Raw genomic sequence first — 17,490 nt, 5'->3', positions numbered from 1 at the left:
GACTCTCTCTGCTGAGTTGGACCCGCTTTGGACTGGACTCTTGCGACTGTGTTGGATCCATTGTGGATTGAACTTTCACAGTATCATGTTAGACCCGCTCGACATCCATTGCTTTCCTCCTCTCTAAGGTTCTCATAGTCATCATTGTCACCGACGTCCCACTGGGTGTGAGTTTTCCTTGCCCTTATGTGGGCCTACCGAGGATGTGGTAGTGGTTTGTGCAGCCCTTTGAGACACTAGTGATTTAGGGCTATATAAGTAAACATTGATTGATTGATAGTATTGCACAGTAGGGTATTAGGTACTTGAAGGGTAGTATTGCACAGTAGGGTATTAGGTACTTGAAGGGTAGTATTGCACAGTAAGGTATTAGGTACTTGAAGGTATGCCAAGGGGTACATGAGATTTTTTTTTAAATATTTTAAAAATAGCCACAATTCCAAAATCCTTTATAAATATATTTATTGAATAATACTTCAACAAAATATGATTGTCAGTTCATAAACTGTGGGGGAAAAATACAACAATGCAATATTCAGTGTTGACAGCTGGATTTTATTCATAAATATTGATGTTAAAGATGTCTTTTTTTGTGAAGAAATGTTTAGAAGTAAGTTGATGAATCCAGATGGATCTCTATTACAATCCCCAAAGAGGACACTTTAAGTTGATGATTACTTCTATGTGGAGAAATCTGCATTTATAATTGGATCACTTGTTTATTTTTCATCAAGTTTTTAGCTATTTTTATATCTTTGTGACAGTCGCTTGCTGTCGTGTGGGTTCCCAGGACCATCAAGGAAGGACATTGCTTTAGCAGGTTCGACTCGTTTATTTTTCAATAAAGGACATCATTTGCGCCGTCGTCGCTCCTCCGTCTCGCTCTTTAACTGGCCGCGTCTTTGTCTGCATCTTGCTCTCTCTCACTTCTGCTCCTCATTCACTGCTGCAGGCTCTCCGACTCCTTCTGCCCCGACCTCTCCTCCTTTTCCCATTTTATACACTGCGAGGATGTATACTGATTGTGTCAAGGTGGCCAAACTACGCACCTGAACTTGATTGCGGCGTAGCTCCCGGCACGCCCCGACTTGCCGTAAACGCCTCCATCTTGGGCCGGGCTCCAGCGTGCCCTGCTGCTCCGTCGGCTCCGCCTCTCCACAATCTTTGTTTCCCAAATAGTTGAAGAAAGACCACTAGAAATGAGCAATATTTTGCACTGTTATATAATTTAATAAATCAGAAACTGATGACATAGTGCTGTATTTTACTTCTTTATCTCTTTTTTCCAACCAAAAATGCTTTGCTCTGATTAGGGGGTACTTGAATCAAAAAAATGTTCTTAGGGGGTACATCACTGGAATAAAGGTTGAGAACCACTGGACTAGAATGTTTAAAACTTATTATTCCACTGCAATCAAAGCTGGAACTTGTTCAGCAGATGCCAGTACAACATTTCCCCACCAGAGGGCGACAATAGGCGATGATAAATCTCTGAAGGCAAAAAGTGACACCTTCATCCCTTTATCACTTTATTAAAAACATTCGCTTGAACAATTGTAATTATTGTTAAAATCGAATTTTAAATATGTCTATGACGTTTTATATTCATATGTTTTTTGTTATGCTAATCATTTTAAAAGAAAATAATTGTCAACTTTACAGCTTCACCTGGCAGCACGGTGTAACAAGGGTTTTGTGCATCTGCCTCGCAATACGAAGGTCCTGAATAGTCCGGAGTTCAATCCCGGGCTCGGGATCTTTCTGTGTGGACTTTGCATGTTCTCCTCGTGACTGCGTGGGTTCCCTCTGGGTTCTCCGTTGTTACACACCCAACATAACATCCGGCTTCCATGCACCTGGGGATAGGCCCCTCCCACCTCCAAAGACATGCACCTGGGGATAGGCCCCTCCCACCTCCAAAGACATGCACCTGGGGATAGGTTGATTGGCAACACTAAAAGGTCCCTAGTGTGTGAATGTTGTCTGTCTATCTGTGTTGGCCCTGTGACGAGGTGTCGACTTGTCCAGGGTGTACTCCGCCTTCCGCTCGAATGCAGGTAGGATAGGCTCCAGCACGCCCCCGCCACCCCGAAAGGGAAAAGTGGTAGAAAATGGAATAATGGACAGCTTCACCAAAATAGGTTATACTTGTATAGCGCTTCTCTACCTTCAAGCGCTTTGATACTATTTCCACATTCACACACACATTCACACACACATTCACACACATTCACACACACATTCACACACACATTCACACACACATTCACACACATTCACACACACATTCACACACACATTCACACACACATTCACACACATTCACACACACTTTCACACACACATTCACACACACATTCACACACATTCACACACACATTCACACACACATTCACACACATTCACACACACATTCACACACATTCACACACACTTTCACACACACATTCACACACACATTCACACACATTCACACACACTTTCACACACATTCACACACATTCACACACACATTCACACACACATTCACACACACTTTCACACACATTCACACACATTCACACACACATTCACACACATTCACACACACTTTCACACACATTCACACACACATTCACACACACATTCGCACACATTCACACACACATTCACACACACATTCACACACACATTCACACACATTCACACACATTCACACACACATTTACCCACATTCACACACTGATGCCATGCAAGGCCATCAGGAGCAAGGGCGAAAGTCTCGCTCAAGGACACAACGGAGGTGACGAGGTTGGTGGAAGGTGGGGATCGGACCAGGAACCCTCAGGTTGCTGACACGGACACTCCCCCAACATCGCCACGCCGTCCTTTGCTGACATCGCAAACGTCTTATCAGTAGAGGACTTCTGACAAAAAAAAACAAAAACAACAACACACACGTTTGCGATGTTTTATATTCAAAACAAGCATCCATCCATCCATCCATTTTCTACCGCTTGTCCCTTTCATGCTCATCATTTTGAAGGAAAATAATTGTCAACTTTACAGCTTTACCTGCTTATCACTTTATATACCTAAATAAGGGTGATTAATTGATGTTATTTATACGTACATATAATTAATAAACAATTAATTTTCAATACTTTACTTGTTTATACAAATTGTTTGTAATATTTATAATCTCTTTCTTTTTCATCATTGATTTTTTTACAATGATGTACCAATAAATTGTGATTTTTTTTTTCCAGTTATATATTTTCTTCCCTAATTAGCCTATTTCACTGTTTTTCCCTCATTTTAAATATTTATTTTCAGCTCGTGGTGCCTTTTTCTAGTTTTGCAATGAACGTCAAGAATTTACTGACTTAATATAAAGTGTGTCATGGGGTGTATAAATCATTTTAAGTTTGTTATGTTTTTGGGAATTGATCAGTTAATAAGTAATACTGCCTAATAATTAGGCCGTTAAAGGCCTATTGAAAGCCACTACTAGCCACCACGCAGTCTGATAGTTTATATATCAATGATGAAATATTAACATTGCAACACATGACAATACGACTGCCTTAGTTTACTAAATTGTATGTGACACACTTAAGCCATCGTGCGGGTTCAATGGACCACCCAGGAAGGACATTTCTTTTAAGCAGGTTTGACTCTTGTTTATTTTTCAATAAAAGAAGTATTTTTGCGCCATCGTTGCTCACGCTGCTTTACTAAATTTAAAATTTTGCGCGAAGTATCCTGCTGAAAACGTCACACAAAGATGACGCGTGCGTGTGACATGACAGATTGTAGCGGACATGTTCCAGCCCCGATCCCAGCTATAAGTCGTCTGCTTTAATCGCATAATCACACAGTATTCTGGTATTCTGTGTTGCTGAATCTTTTGCAATGTGTTCAATTAATAATGGAGACGTCAAAGAAGAAAGATGTAGGTGGGAAGCGCTGTATTGCGGCTGCCTTTAGCAACACAAACACAACCAGTGTTTCCTTATTTACATTCCTTAAAGAGGACAGTGAAGCTTTACCATGGAACAGAGCGGTCAAGCGAACATGCTTCCCTACCACATGTCAAATGGCAGGTTTCGGTGAGAAAATTGTGGTAATAAGTCGGCTCTTACCGTAGACATGAGCAGATAGCTTGCATCGTTCCCCGTGCACCTGTCAAAGAGGCACCTGCGGACTCTCTTGCCTCCTCTGACCGGCCGCCGCCGATCGTGGAATTCTTCCACCGTGGAGGAGGGGGGGGGGGGGGAGCTCAGACCAACCCCAACGTCTGCCTTCGCTTCGCCTCGTCGAGAAACGTGGCTTCCCTCAGAGACACTGGCGGTCACCACACCCATGGCAACAACCCTCCGACTTTCAGGTACCATATAATCTCACTAAAACACAAGTAATTTGGTTTTTTGGGGGGGCTTTTTTTTCCTAGTCCTTCACTCTCACGGTCCTCATCCACGAATCAATCAATCAATGTAACAAGGCTTTTGTGCGCGAACTTTATCGTCGATTTTTAATCAACCAATTAATCAATGTTCATTTATATAGCCCTAAATCACTAGTGTCTCAAAGGGCTGCACAAACCACTTCGACATCCTCGGTAGGCCCACATAAGGGCAAGGAAAACTCACACCCAGTGGGACATCGGTGACAATGATGACTATGAGAACCTTGGAGAGGAGGAAAGCAATGGATGTGGAGCGGGTCTAACATGATACTGTGAAAGTTCAATCCATAATGGATCCAACACAGTCGCGAGAGTCCAGTCCAAAGTGGATCCAACACAGCAGCGAGAGTCCCGTCCACAGCGGAGCCAGCAGGAAACCATCCCAAGCGGAGGCGGATCAGCAGCGCAGAGATGTCCCCAGCCGATACACAGGCAAGCAGTACATGGCCACCGGATCGGACCAGACCGGGACATAGGAGAAAAAGAAAAGAAACGGCAGATCAACTGGTCTAAAAAGGGAGTCTATTTAAAGGAATCTTTGATCCTCGCACAAATGAATGGGGAAATCGTCGCTATCTCAGTCCGAATCGCTCTCGCTGCTGGTGGCCATGATTGTAAACAATGTTCAGATGTGAGGAGCTCCACAACCCGTGATGTCACGCGCACATCGTCTGCTACTTCCGCTACAGGCAAGGCTTTTTTATTAGCGACCAAAAGTTGCAAAGTTTATGGTGGATGTTCTCTACTAAATCTTCTCAGCAAAAATATGTCAATATGGTGAAATGATGAAGTATGACACATAGAATGGAGCTGCTATCCCCCTTTAAACATTTCAGTAGGCCTTTAATAACTGCCTAAGACCAGTTACTTTATTCATTTTTATCAATAATAATTGACCGATTTACCCAAAAAGAACACAATGATGCGGATGTCGAGTTTTTTCTCCTAAAACTCAGCTCTATTATGTAATGATTTGGTTGTGATAATCTGCAATAATGAATATTTAATGCACAGTGTTGCTAGGACTAATGCTCCAGAAGAGTGCTGTACCTTTTTTTCACCACTAGATGGCAACAAATCTCCCGGTTTCTCGGTGGGATCAACAGCTTGTTGAGTTCATTTTTTAGTCTTTAATGTATTTTAGGAAAGTACTTGAAATACCACGTGACTTCCGGTAATGTAATGTGAATATTTGTCACTTTTCAATACTAACATACTGTCCTACCGACATTATTTGTAAAGTCTTCATAGTCCTTAGATATGACTTCATTTATTTGGGACCCCCCTACTGCATCCTGAGATGGTTGAGTCCAATCACTGCCTACAGGTGTGTCTAATTAGAGGCAAACAAGGTTTTAAAGAATGAGTCTCCGTCTTGTGTGTGGCAGTCCAGATAAGGTGAGAAAAGTGTGTTTTTTTGGTCTTATTATTGTTCAAATTTGATACTTCTACCTTAAACAGTGTCGAGTCAAACTGCGGCACTTCCTTTTTTGGTGTATTATCTTTATTAATTTATTATTTATTAGTCATGAATTTGAATAATTTCGGCCGGTAAAATGTGTCCAATGCACTTTTTCGTTGGGTGCACATTCAAAAATGTTCCACAGGAGGGCGCTCGATTCATGACAAATGTTGCTCCCTCTTCAAAATAATAATAATGACGTAACCAGAATCTCTCATTTTGATGTCTACACCGCTGCAAACTACGACCATTTATTTTATTTTAAATTGTTAGAATTTATGACTATTATTAATACTTTCTGGCAGTGTTTGGGGCAGAATGTTAGTGAAAGTTCTTTAGGATTGTTTTAAAAGTTGTTATAGTCTCCCTATTGATAAACATGCAATGCGTTTTAAACATTTATTTACAGAGTTTACAGTAGTGATACACATGAATGTTTATTTTTTTTAATTGTTTTATTTACATTGAACAAAGAGTCCTGTCAAACATACTTGGCCAATAAATCTGTTTCTGATATTTTGTGGTAATTTTAATCATTTTAGTTCAAATTTAGTATTTCTTACATGCATGCAAATATTTAACTTGTAATAATATTGTAAAGGTTTTCCCAATAGTCCCTTAAATCGGTGGTTCCCAACCATATTTCAGTGATATGGACATTTTTTTAATTCAAGTACCCCATAATCAGAGCAAAGCTTTTTTGGTTGAAAAAAAGGAGATAAAGAAGTAAAATACATCACTATGTCATCAGTTTTTGATTGATTAAATTGTATATCAGTGCAAAATATTGTTCATTTCTAGTGGTCTTTCTTGAACTATTTCGGGGGAAAAAAAGACATAAAAACAACTAAAAACTTGTTGAAAAATAAACAAGTGATTCATCCATCCATTTCCTACCGCTTATTCCCTTTCGGGGTTGCGGGGGGCGCTGGCGCCTATCTCAGCTACAATCGGGCGGAAGGCGGGGTAGATAAAATTTCTACACATAGAAGTAATCGTTTGGCGCATATTTGTAACCGTGTTAAAGTTGTTTATACGGCCACCCTCAGTGTGACCTGTATGGCTGTTGACCAAGTATGCCTTGCATTCACTTGTGTGTGTGAAAAGCCATAGATATTATGGGACTTGGCCGGCACGCAAAGGCAGTGCCTTTAAGGTTTATTGGCGCTCTGTACTTCTCCATAAGTCCGTGTACACAGCGGTTTTTTTAAAAAGTCATACATTTTATTTAGGGAAACTGATACCGATAATCTCTTACATTTTGAAGTATTTTTCCGCCGATATTATCGGACATCCCTACTATTTACATTGTGGATTGTCACTGAAAGCATCACAACTATGAATGAACACATGTGGAGTTATGTACTTCGCGAAAAAGGTGAAATAACTGAAAACATGTTTTATATTCTAGTTCCTTCAAAATAGCCACCCTTTGTTCTGATCCCTGCTTTGCACACTCTTGGCATTCTCTCCATGAGCTTCAAGAGGTTGTCACCTGAAATGGTCTTCACTTCACAGGTGTCAGTTTTGATGCCTTCGGTGACAATCTACAATGTAAATAGTCATGAAAATAAAGACAAAGCCTTGAAATGAGAAGGTTTCCTAACTGTTGGCCTGTACTGTACTTATTTTCACAACTGCCAATTATTGTTTTTATGACTATTTTTTTTACATTCATTTACAATTTCTTGTAATCATTGTTAAGTTATTAAATGCTTTGAGGTGCTTCCCTCTGCTATTAATAATACTAATCAAGTAGTTCTTCTAGTTCAGTGTTTTTCAACCACTGTGCCGCGGCACACTAGCGTACTGTGAGATATTGTCTGTTGGGCCGTGGGAGATGATGTCATTTCACCTAATTGGGTTGAAAGTATTTTTTGCACAGCAGTGATTATAATCCACAAATGTGCAGTTGTTGAGTGTCTGTGCTGTCTAGACCTCGGCAGAGTAACCCTGTAATACTCTTTTATATCAGTAGGTAGCTAATTGCTTTGTGGATGTCGATAACATGGTTTGTCATGATCACAATATGCAGATGACAGCGGGAGGCACAGCGCAGGTAAACAGGTATCTAATGCCTAAACCAAAAATAAACAAAAGGCGAGTGCCGCTAAGAAAAGGCATTGAAGCTTAGGGAAGGCTATGTAGAACAAAACTAAAACTGAACTGGCTACAAAGTAAACAAAAACAGAATGCTGGAGGACCGCAAAAACTTCAAGCGTGTGGAGCAGCCGACGGTGTCCACAAAGTTCATCCGTAGAAAACACTACACCAGTGGTTCTTAACCTTGTTGGAGGTTCCGAACACCAGCAGTTTCATCTGCGCATTCACCGAACCCTTCTTTAGTGAAAAATATATGTATGTTTTTTTCAAATTCAAGAAAAAAATCTTTTTTTTTTACTGGTGCACAAAATGAAGCGTGCATGGACATCACCTTGTTCAAAGAACAAAACCAACAGTGCATGAACTCACAACAAATTACACACATTACCATGAATTGATGAAGGTGGACCCCGACTTAAAGAAGTTGAAAACCTTATTGGGGTGTTCCCATTTAGTGGTCAATTGTAGGGAATATGTACTGTACTGTGGAAACTCTTCCTTTGCAATCTGCTAGTAAAAGTTTCAATCGATCAATCCAACAACCTGCAAATAAGATGGAAAATTAGAGGGAACATTGTTTGGGGGTCTCCATAATACGCTGATAGGGAGAAGTTTTTATTCACACAAAAAGTCGGATGTTTACCTGCGTGGTGGAGGCTCTGAGGCCCACTCACCGAACCCTTCGATCGAACCCAGGTTAAGAACCATTGCTCTACACACAGAAAAACACCAAACAAGTCCAAATAAGTCAGTGTGATGTGACAGTACACTTACAATTCTCCCGTCCAAAGGCAAAACCCAGTAACTCTATTTTGGTCAAAACTGAGCTGATAATAATTTGGGAGTTCCTAGGTGATATCCTTTACATTAGTGTATGCCACATTGTCATTTGTTCCGTAAGTAAGCTGTTACGCGCGTGGCAGGACCTAGCAACTACCACATCACCGTGTAGTTACAACAGAAAAACCTAGTATCTCAAGGGACCAATCGGAGCTTCTTTGTCAGTCGCCTTATTGTCTTTAATGAGACATTTTTGCAGGAATGTGATATTATGGCAGGAGGGGATATTTGGAAGATTGGCCTTCATTAAATGTATTCCCTTGCATCCTCTTTCGGGCAGATAACTGTGGGGGTCCAAATAAAAAGTGGACGCTGTACACGGCTCTTGTCCAATGTGCAGACGCAGAATGGGGGCCCACCCGAGATTGGGATCAAATATGTGGAGAAAGGGCACACGTTCATGAGAGCAGATTCAATCCATGGCTCCATCGGCAAGAAAATGAAAGCTGAAGAAAACATCTACACGTTGGATGACTTTGTAGATCTTTGTAAGACAGCATCAAGATAGATTGCTTTTGTTTGGTTCTCTGAAAATCAGCTCGATGTGAATTACTAGGTTTTGCCTTTGGACGGGAGAATTGCAAGAACGACTTTTTACAGTCAATATCGGCTGATGAGTTTAATTTTTTTTAATGTTTTCCACTAGTGGTGTGCTTCGGGATTATTTCCAATGGAAAAAAAAAAAGTGCTTTGACTCAAAAGGTTGAAAAACAGTGTTCCATAGTGTCCTGGTGGCTGTAATGAATATACAGTATTACATGGTACTGTACCTTTTGGAGGTGTGCCAGGCTCGTGGCATCATATTCACAAATGGTTGCATTTTCTGCATCAACAAATATAAATGTTCATAGGCTATTAAAAAAGACTTTTGTACATTTATGTTTTAACTATTACTAACAAGGAAAAAAATTGTAATGGAATATTTTTTGACTTTATTTGCCCAAACTGTACTGGCAGATTGTTGCTATAATAGTTGATATGTATTTGAGACAACCCATTTAACTTGAGTCCTTTAAGTGGTTCTCAAATGGGGGTACGCGGACCCCTGGGGGTACTTGAAGGTATGCCAAGGGGTACGGGAGATTTTTAAGAAGTATTCTAAAAATAGCAACAATTCAAAAATCCTTTATAAATATATTTATTGAATAATACTTCAACAAAATATGAATGTCAGTTCATAAACAGTGAAAGAAATGCACAGCTAGATTTTTTTTGTGGACATGTTCCATAAATATTGATGTTAAAGATTTCTTATTTTGTGAAGAAATGTTAAGAAGGAAGTTGATGAATCCAGATGGATCTCTATTACAATCCCCAAAGAGGGCACTTTAAGTTGATGATTACTTCTATGTGTAAACATCTTTATTTACAATTGAATCACTTGTTTACTTTTCAACAAGTTTTTAGTTATTTTTATATCTTTTTTTTCCCAAATAGTTGAAGAAAGACCACAACAAATGAGCAATATTTTGTACTGTTATACAATTAAATAAATCAGAAACTGATGACATAGTGCTGTATTTTACTTCTTCATCTCTTTTTTTTTCCAACCCAAAATGCTTTGCTGTGATTAGGGGGTACTTGAATTAAGAAAATGTTATTGTTGTTTGCTGTTGTTTTTGTCTCTCTGTCTAATCCCCCTTTTATCCCCACAATTTCCACCTCTGTCTTCCTTTTTTTCTCTCTATCCCGGCTGCACCAAAATGATAATATAAATACATTTAAATGAAGTCAAATTCAAGGCAATAAGAGAAGGATCCTACACTTTTGTAAAGTAAATATGAACATCTGGTATGGGCATCTCGACATCAACTACATGATTTGCCTGAGAAGTTGGACAGGACAAAAAAATAAAAAATAAAATAAATAAAAACTACCATATTTCCTTGAATTGCCGCAGGGCATTTAGTATGTGCCTGCCTTCAATTACTGCCGGGTCAAACTCTCTTCGCAAAATAATTAGCGCATGCTTAGTATTACTGCCTGGTCAAACTTGTGACACTTCCCCTGTCATCATTTTCAAAATGGAGGAGGCTGATTTCAATACCGGTAATTTGAAATCTCATAAAGGGAAGAAGATTAAGAGCTATTCAGTAGGATTTAGGGTCCAAGCTTACTTCACACTCAAATTTTTACTGCCTGCCTTTGGTAAGTGACGGAGTGAGAAGAGGTTTTAAAATAATTAGCGCATGCTTACTTTTACTGCATGCCTTTGGTAAGCGCAGGAGTGAGAAGAGGTTTTAAAATAATTAGTGCATGCTTGCTTTTACTGCCTGCCTTTGGTATGTGACGGAGTGAGAAGAGGTTTTAAAATAAATAGCGCATGCTTGCTTTTACTGCCTGCCTTTGGTATGTGACGGAGTGAGAAGAGGTTTTAAAATAATTAGCGCATGCTTACTTTTACTGCATGCCTTTGGTAAGTGCCGGAGTGAGAAGAGGTTTTAAATTAGCGCATGCTTACTTTTACCTCATGCCTTTGGTAAGTGCAGGAGTGAGAAGAGGTTTTAAATTAATTAGCGCCCGGGCGGCAATTCAAGGAAATACGGTAAATAGATAAAAAAATGTTCACAGGGGGTACACCCCTGAAAAAAGGTAGAGAACCACTGCTTTATCATGTATCAAATGACGTCATTGGGTTATTTATCTGTGTGGTAAATTATGAATAAAAAATGAAATGCAAACATAACACGTCTTGTTTTCAAGTGGTGGTTAAAAATAATTAACAGAAAAAAACAAATCACCCAGCAGGACAAGTACCCAGCAGGACAAGTAGCTGCAAAGAGTGGGCGGAGTCTTATCCCCGGCGCTTCTTGTGACGTAGAGCCCACCCGCTGGTCACGTGTTCCCAAGCGTCCAATCAGCTGTCAGGAAGCTTCCCTTGGCGCAGAAGGAGATCCCTGAAGTGAAGACGAGGCAAGGTTGGCGTCCGCTGCTTCTTCTTCTTCTTCTTCCTCCATCAGCACCACAACACGTCCCGCCACACGCCAGATTAACACTTGTGGTTCACCGCACTTCTTTTTTCCCCCGTCGTCAGCGTCCATCTTTGCGTCGGGACCGGGAAAAGCAGCAGAACGCCAACATGTCAGTCGCGGGCTTCAAGAAGCAATTCCACAAAGCCACTCAGGTAAGGCGGATTGTTTTTGTGTGTCTTTATTATTCATGTGTGGAGGAGGCGTCCACGCATCTGCAGCGTTGCACCAAAAACACATTGTTACGAATGTTACTATTTATAAAGCATCCATCAATACCCTTCACCTGACATTCTGCTTCTTGACATCACGCACCCCCCCTTTTTCTCGAAAATATTCAACCCCCCGGTCAGTGCTCACACACAAACACTGGATGATGGATGTTACGCAATCGTTAAGTTGCCTGACTGCATGGCGGAAATCCGCTTCTGTCATCTGCGGCACGCCATGACCTTTTGTGCCCTCCAAGAGCAATTATAGAGCACGCAGCCCATCCTCTTCATTGGGAACTCGCTTGACGCAGGGGTATCCAAAGTGAGGCTCCACTGTGATTAGCGGGCCGTGAAAGTCCAATCCTCATCTCATCTCGTCACATCGGTTCAATTGTGGACTCACCACCTTTTTTAAAGGCCTACTAAACTGAGATGTTCTTATTTAAACGGGGATAGCAGCTCCATTCTATGTGTCATACTTCATCATTTCCCCATATTACCATATTTTGGCTGAAAGGATTTAGTAGAGAACATCCACGATAAAGTTCACAACTTTTGGTCGCTAATAAAAAAGCCTTGTCTGAACCGGAAGTAGCAGACGATGTGCGCGTGATGTCACGGGTTGTGGAGCTCCTCACATCTGAACATTGTTTACAATCATAGCCACCAGCAGCGAGAGCGATTCGGACCGAGATAGCGACGATTTCCCCATTAATTTGAGCGAGGATGAAAGATTTTTGGATGAGGAAAGTTAGAGTGAAGCACCCAAAAAAAAAAACGACGGCTCCGGGCGGTGTCAGTGGTAGCGTTTCAGATGTAATTAGACACATTTACTGGGATAATTCTGGGGAGGAGACCCTGCCCCAAGTGGAGGAGTTCAAGTACCTTGGAGTCTTGTTCACGAGTGGGGGAAGAGTGGATCGTGAGATCGACAGGCGGATCGGTGCGGCGTCTTCAGTAATGCAAACGTTGTATCGATCTGTTGTGGTGAAGAAGGAGCTGAGCCGGAAGGCAAAGCTCTCAATTTACCGGTCAATCTACGTTCCCATCCTCACCTATGGTCATGAGCTTTGGGTCATGACCGAAAGGATAAGATCACGGGTACAAGTGGCCCAAATGAGTTTCCTCCGCCGTGTGGCGGGTCTCTCCCTTAGAGATAGGGTGAGAAGCTCTGCCATCCGGGAGGAACTCAAAGTAAAGCCGCTGCTCCTCCACATGGAGAGGAGCCAGATGAGGTGGTTCGGGCATCTGGTCAGGATGCCACCCGAACGCCTCCCTAGGGAGGTGTTTAGGGCACGTCCAACCGGTAGGAGACCACAGGGAAGACCCAGGACACGTTGGGAAGACTATGTCTCCCGGCTGGCCAGGGAACTTCTCGGGATCCCCCGGGAAGAGCTAGACCAAGTGGCTGGGGAGAGGGAAGTCTGGGTTTCCCTGCTTAGGCTGCTGCCCCCGCAACCCGACCTCGGATAAGCAGAAGATGATGGATGGATGGAATTCTGGAAAATCCCTTATCTGCTTATTGTGTAAATAGTGTTTTAGTGAGATTCTAAAGACATACCTGAAAGTCGGATGGCTGCAGTGAACGCCAGTGTCTCTGAGTGAAGCAGAGGATCCAAGATCACAGCTGCCTTTTTGAGCTTCAGGAGGAGGTCGCAAAACCCACTGAAGTCTCCGGTAAAAGCCGACTTAATATCACTAATTTCAAATCCAAAAACTTGCTGGTTGACGTAGAGAAACATGTTTGCTTCACCGCTCTGTGTTAAAGCTTCACAACAAGCAAAGAAACACAGGCTGTGTTTCGTTTGCTAAAGGCAATAACTTGTCCTAATAACTTGGCCCGGTGTATAAAATCAAGCACTTAGGCATGGAGACTTTTTCTACAAACATTTGTGAAAGAATGGGCCGCTCTCAGTGATTTCCAGCATGGAACTGTCATAGGATCATACTTTCCAAACTTGAGACCTCCAAATTCAGGAGATAAGGGTGTGGGGAGTTTGAAGTGGGCTTTGGGGGAGGGGGCGTCTTTGGTGGTAGCGGGGGGTGTTTAAAGTAGCGTCCCGGAAGAGTTAGTGCTGCATGGGGTTCTGGGTATTTTTTCTGTTGTGTTTATGTAGTGTTACGGTGCGGATGTTCTCCCGAAATGTTTGTCATTCTTGTTTGGTGTGGGTTCACAGTGTGGCGCATATTTGTAACAGTGTTAAAGTTGTTTATACGGCCACCCTCAGTGTGACCTGTATGGCTGTTGACCAAGTATGCCTTGCATTCACTTGTGTGTGTGAAAAGCCGTAGATATTATGTGATTGGGTCGGCACGCAAAGGCAGTGCCTTTTTAAGGTTTATTGGCACTCTGTACTTCTCCCTACGTCCGTGTACACAGCGGCGTTTTTAAAAAGTCATAAATTTAACTTTGAAACTGATACCGGTAATTTCCGATATCACATTTTTAAGCATTTATCGGCCGATAATATCAGTCATCTCGACCAATTTTATAACCAAACACCTCAGAGTCAAAAACTTTTTGTTCTTGAAACATAACTGTTGGTATGCTAGCGTAACATTTTAACATATCACCATTAGCATGCTAACTGCTTTAGCCAGTTTTGCAGCCAAACACCTCAAGAAGTTTAACTTGTTACTTAACACATGCTAACATTAGCTTGCAAATTTTTACATCCATACGTTTCATAGTCATTTTATCTTGGTGCTTTACACATTCCGCCTGTCAGCATGCTAACATTAGCATTGTCAATTCGGCTTGCGTATTTCAGCATTGACACGCAATCCCTAAAATTGCGTATTTCAGGTTTTTGTGGTGTAATATTCTAACACGGGATTTTTTTATTTAGTTTTTTTGCTCCGGGCCGCACTTGGGAAACGCTGCAAGTGTAAATGTTGAAGTACAATCGTTATAATCCAAACAACTCCAACTGCTTCACGTAACAGGAAGTTATTAAATAGCTGATTGTGTCAGGGTGATGTAAACGTGTGTTCGATGCCATAGTTGATTAAGAAAATAAAAGCTCAGTACACTAGTAAAATCTTGAAGGATAAAAGTGATAAAACGAGAGCATGTTAAAAATAATGAATTATAGTTGATAAATAGACATGGCAAAAATCAAAGACGCTAAAAACAGAAGCTATAAGTACTTTTTTTACTGCAACTCTACCATATTCATATGCCCTTTTTCAAATATTCAATATTATTGTCTGAGCGAAACCCATTTTTAATGCAGCAAGTACCTTTTTTAAAATATATGACAAATTTGTACTTTTATATCAACTTATACACTTAGGTAGTATAAAGGTGTACTTCTGGCCTCTAAAAGAATAATATTGGAGAACATTGTTACAAAGTATACTTGTAGGTACAAAAAGGTTCCTGTCCTGGAACTCTATATTTGCGAGCATATTAGACAAAATTGTAGTTTCTCATGAAATGATAAATGTTATTGTGCGCTTTTGTTTTTCCCCCCGTGATGTAATCATGTGAAAAGCCGAGGACACCCCGTGCATGTTCGTGTAAGATCACTCTTGTACTCCTAAACCGCCGCACACAGAAGGTGAGAAAGTGTCAAAACATGAACCCCTGCAGTGTTGCCAGTGATAATAATTTTGGGGGAAGAAACACACAGCATGTCAGATTGGCTTGAAAGTTCTCACACAGCTCTGTGCTCTACAAAAACACACCCTTGCAAATTAAAAGGGTTTTGTCGAATCGTGACAATTTGGTACGGACCTTTTCAGGGCAGGGGTTTTTAACCCTTTTGACCTCGGGGCCCAACTGTTCTACTACACACGGCCCTGGGGGCCCCACTCAAATATTAGGCCCAACTGTTCTACTACACACGGCCCTGGGGGCCCCACTCAAATATTAGGCCCAACTGTTCTACTACACACGGCCCTGGGGGCCCCACTCAAATATTAGGCCCAACTGTTCTACTACACACGGCCCTGGGGGCCCCACTCAAATATTAGGCCCAACTGTTCTACTACACACGGCCCTGGGGGCCCCACTCAAATATTAGGCCCAACTGTTCTACTACACACGGCCCTGGGGGCCCCACTCAAATATTAGGCCCAACTGTTCTACTACACACGGCCCTGGGGGCCCCACTCAAATATTAGGCCCAACTGTTCTACTACACACGGCCCTGGGGGCCCCACTCAAATATTAGGCCCAACTGTTCTACTACACACGGCCCTGGGGGCCCCACTCAAATATTAGGCCCAACTGTTCTACTACACACGGCCCTGGGGGCCCCACTCAAATATTAGGCCCAACTGTTCTACTACACACGGCCCTGGGGGCCCCACTCAAATATTAGGCCCAACTGTTCTACTACACACGGCCCTGGGGGCCCCACTCAAATATTAGGCCCAACTGTTCTACTACACACGGCCCTGGGGGCCCCACTCAAATATTAGGCCCAACTGTTCTACTACACACGGCCCTGGGGGCCCCACTCAAATATTAGGCCCAACTGTTCTACTACACACGGCCCTGGGGGCCCCACTCAAATATTAGGCCCAACTGTTCTACTACACACGGCCCTGGGGGCCCCACTCAAATATTAGGCCCAACTGTTCTACTACACACGGCCCTGGGGGCCCCACTCAAATATTAGGCCCAACTGTTCTACTACACACGGCCCTGGGGGCCCCACTCAAATATTAGGCCCAACTGTTCTACTACACACGGCCCTGGGGGCCCCACTCAAATATTAGGCCCAACTGTTCTACTACACACGGCCCTGGGGGCCCCACTCAAATATTAGGCCCAACTGTTCTACTACACACGGCCCTGGGGGCCCCACTCAAATATTAGGCCCAACTGTTCTACTACACACGGCCCTGGGGGCCCCACTCAAATATTAGGCCCAACTGTTCTACTACACACGGCCCTGGGGGCCCCACTCAAATATTAGGCCCAACTGTTCCACTACACACGGCCCTGGGGGCCCCACTCAAATATTAACACCGAATTAGTCATCGTAGTCTTGATTTTAATGGTACTCCAATAATTATATCTAACTCACTTTTAGTTCACCACCTTGTCAAATAATATGAAACCATGTGTTAATCACAATTATTATTTAACACATAACTAAATGTACTGTATAAGAAGGGACTCATAAATAACTGACACATATATTTAAATACAATTATATTGTGGGAAAATAAATGAATTTAATACATTTTAATCCGTTAAGATTAAAGTAGAAATAAAAATGCAGTTGCACCACTTTAGTCATAATTTTTGCGCTTTTACATTTTGTCTAATAATTGTGTTACTGCCACAAGTGGTGGAAAAGTGTATTTCAACCGATTACCGCTGCGGCACAAACGGAGGAGAGCTGATAAAATAACAGATAACAAAGATAGATGGAGATGGCTTTGCCGTGCCAGCAACCTGAGGGTTCCTGGTTCGATCCCCACCTTCTACTAACATCGTCA

General features: G+C 42.0%; 1 protein-coding gene across 3 annotated transcripts in view; it reads left to right on the top strand.

Moving 5' to 3' along the window:
• The first annotated feature begins 5,741 nt into the window (after positions 1 to 5,741).
• Positions 5,742 to 17,490, top strand: part of LOC133538623 (endophilin-A1-like) — a 111,023-nt gene continuing 99,274 nt past the window's right edge. For 2 of the 3 annotated variants that reach the window (XM_061880272.1, XM_061880274.1), the window contains exon 1: positions 11,777 to 11,976. In XM_061880272.1, the coding sequence (XP_061736256.1) occupies positions 11,932 to 11,976 (45 nt within the window). In that variant the 5' untranslated portion in view covers positions 11,777 to 11,931. The other variant, XM_061880273.1, reaches the window with a different exon arrangement.

The sequence above is a fragment of the Nerophis ophidion genome, linkage group LG20 (genome assembly GCF_033978795.1).
Source record: "Nerophis ophidion isolate RoL-2023_Sa linkage group LG20, RoL_Noph_v1.0, whole genome shotgun sequence".
Lineage (NCBI taxonomy): Eukaryota > Metazoa > Chordata > Actinopteri > Syngnathiformes > Syngnathidae > Nerophis > Nerophis ophidion.
The sequence above is the reverse complement of the archived record's forward strand: the minus strand, read 5'-3'. Positions and strand labels throughout refer to the sequence as shown.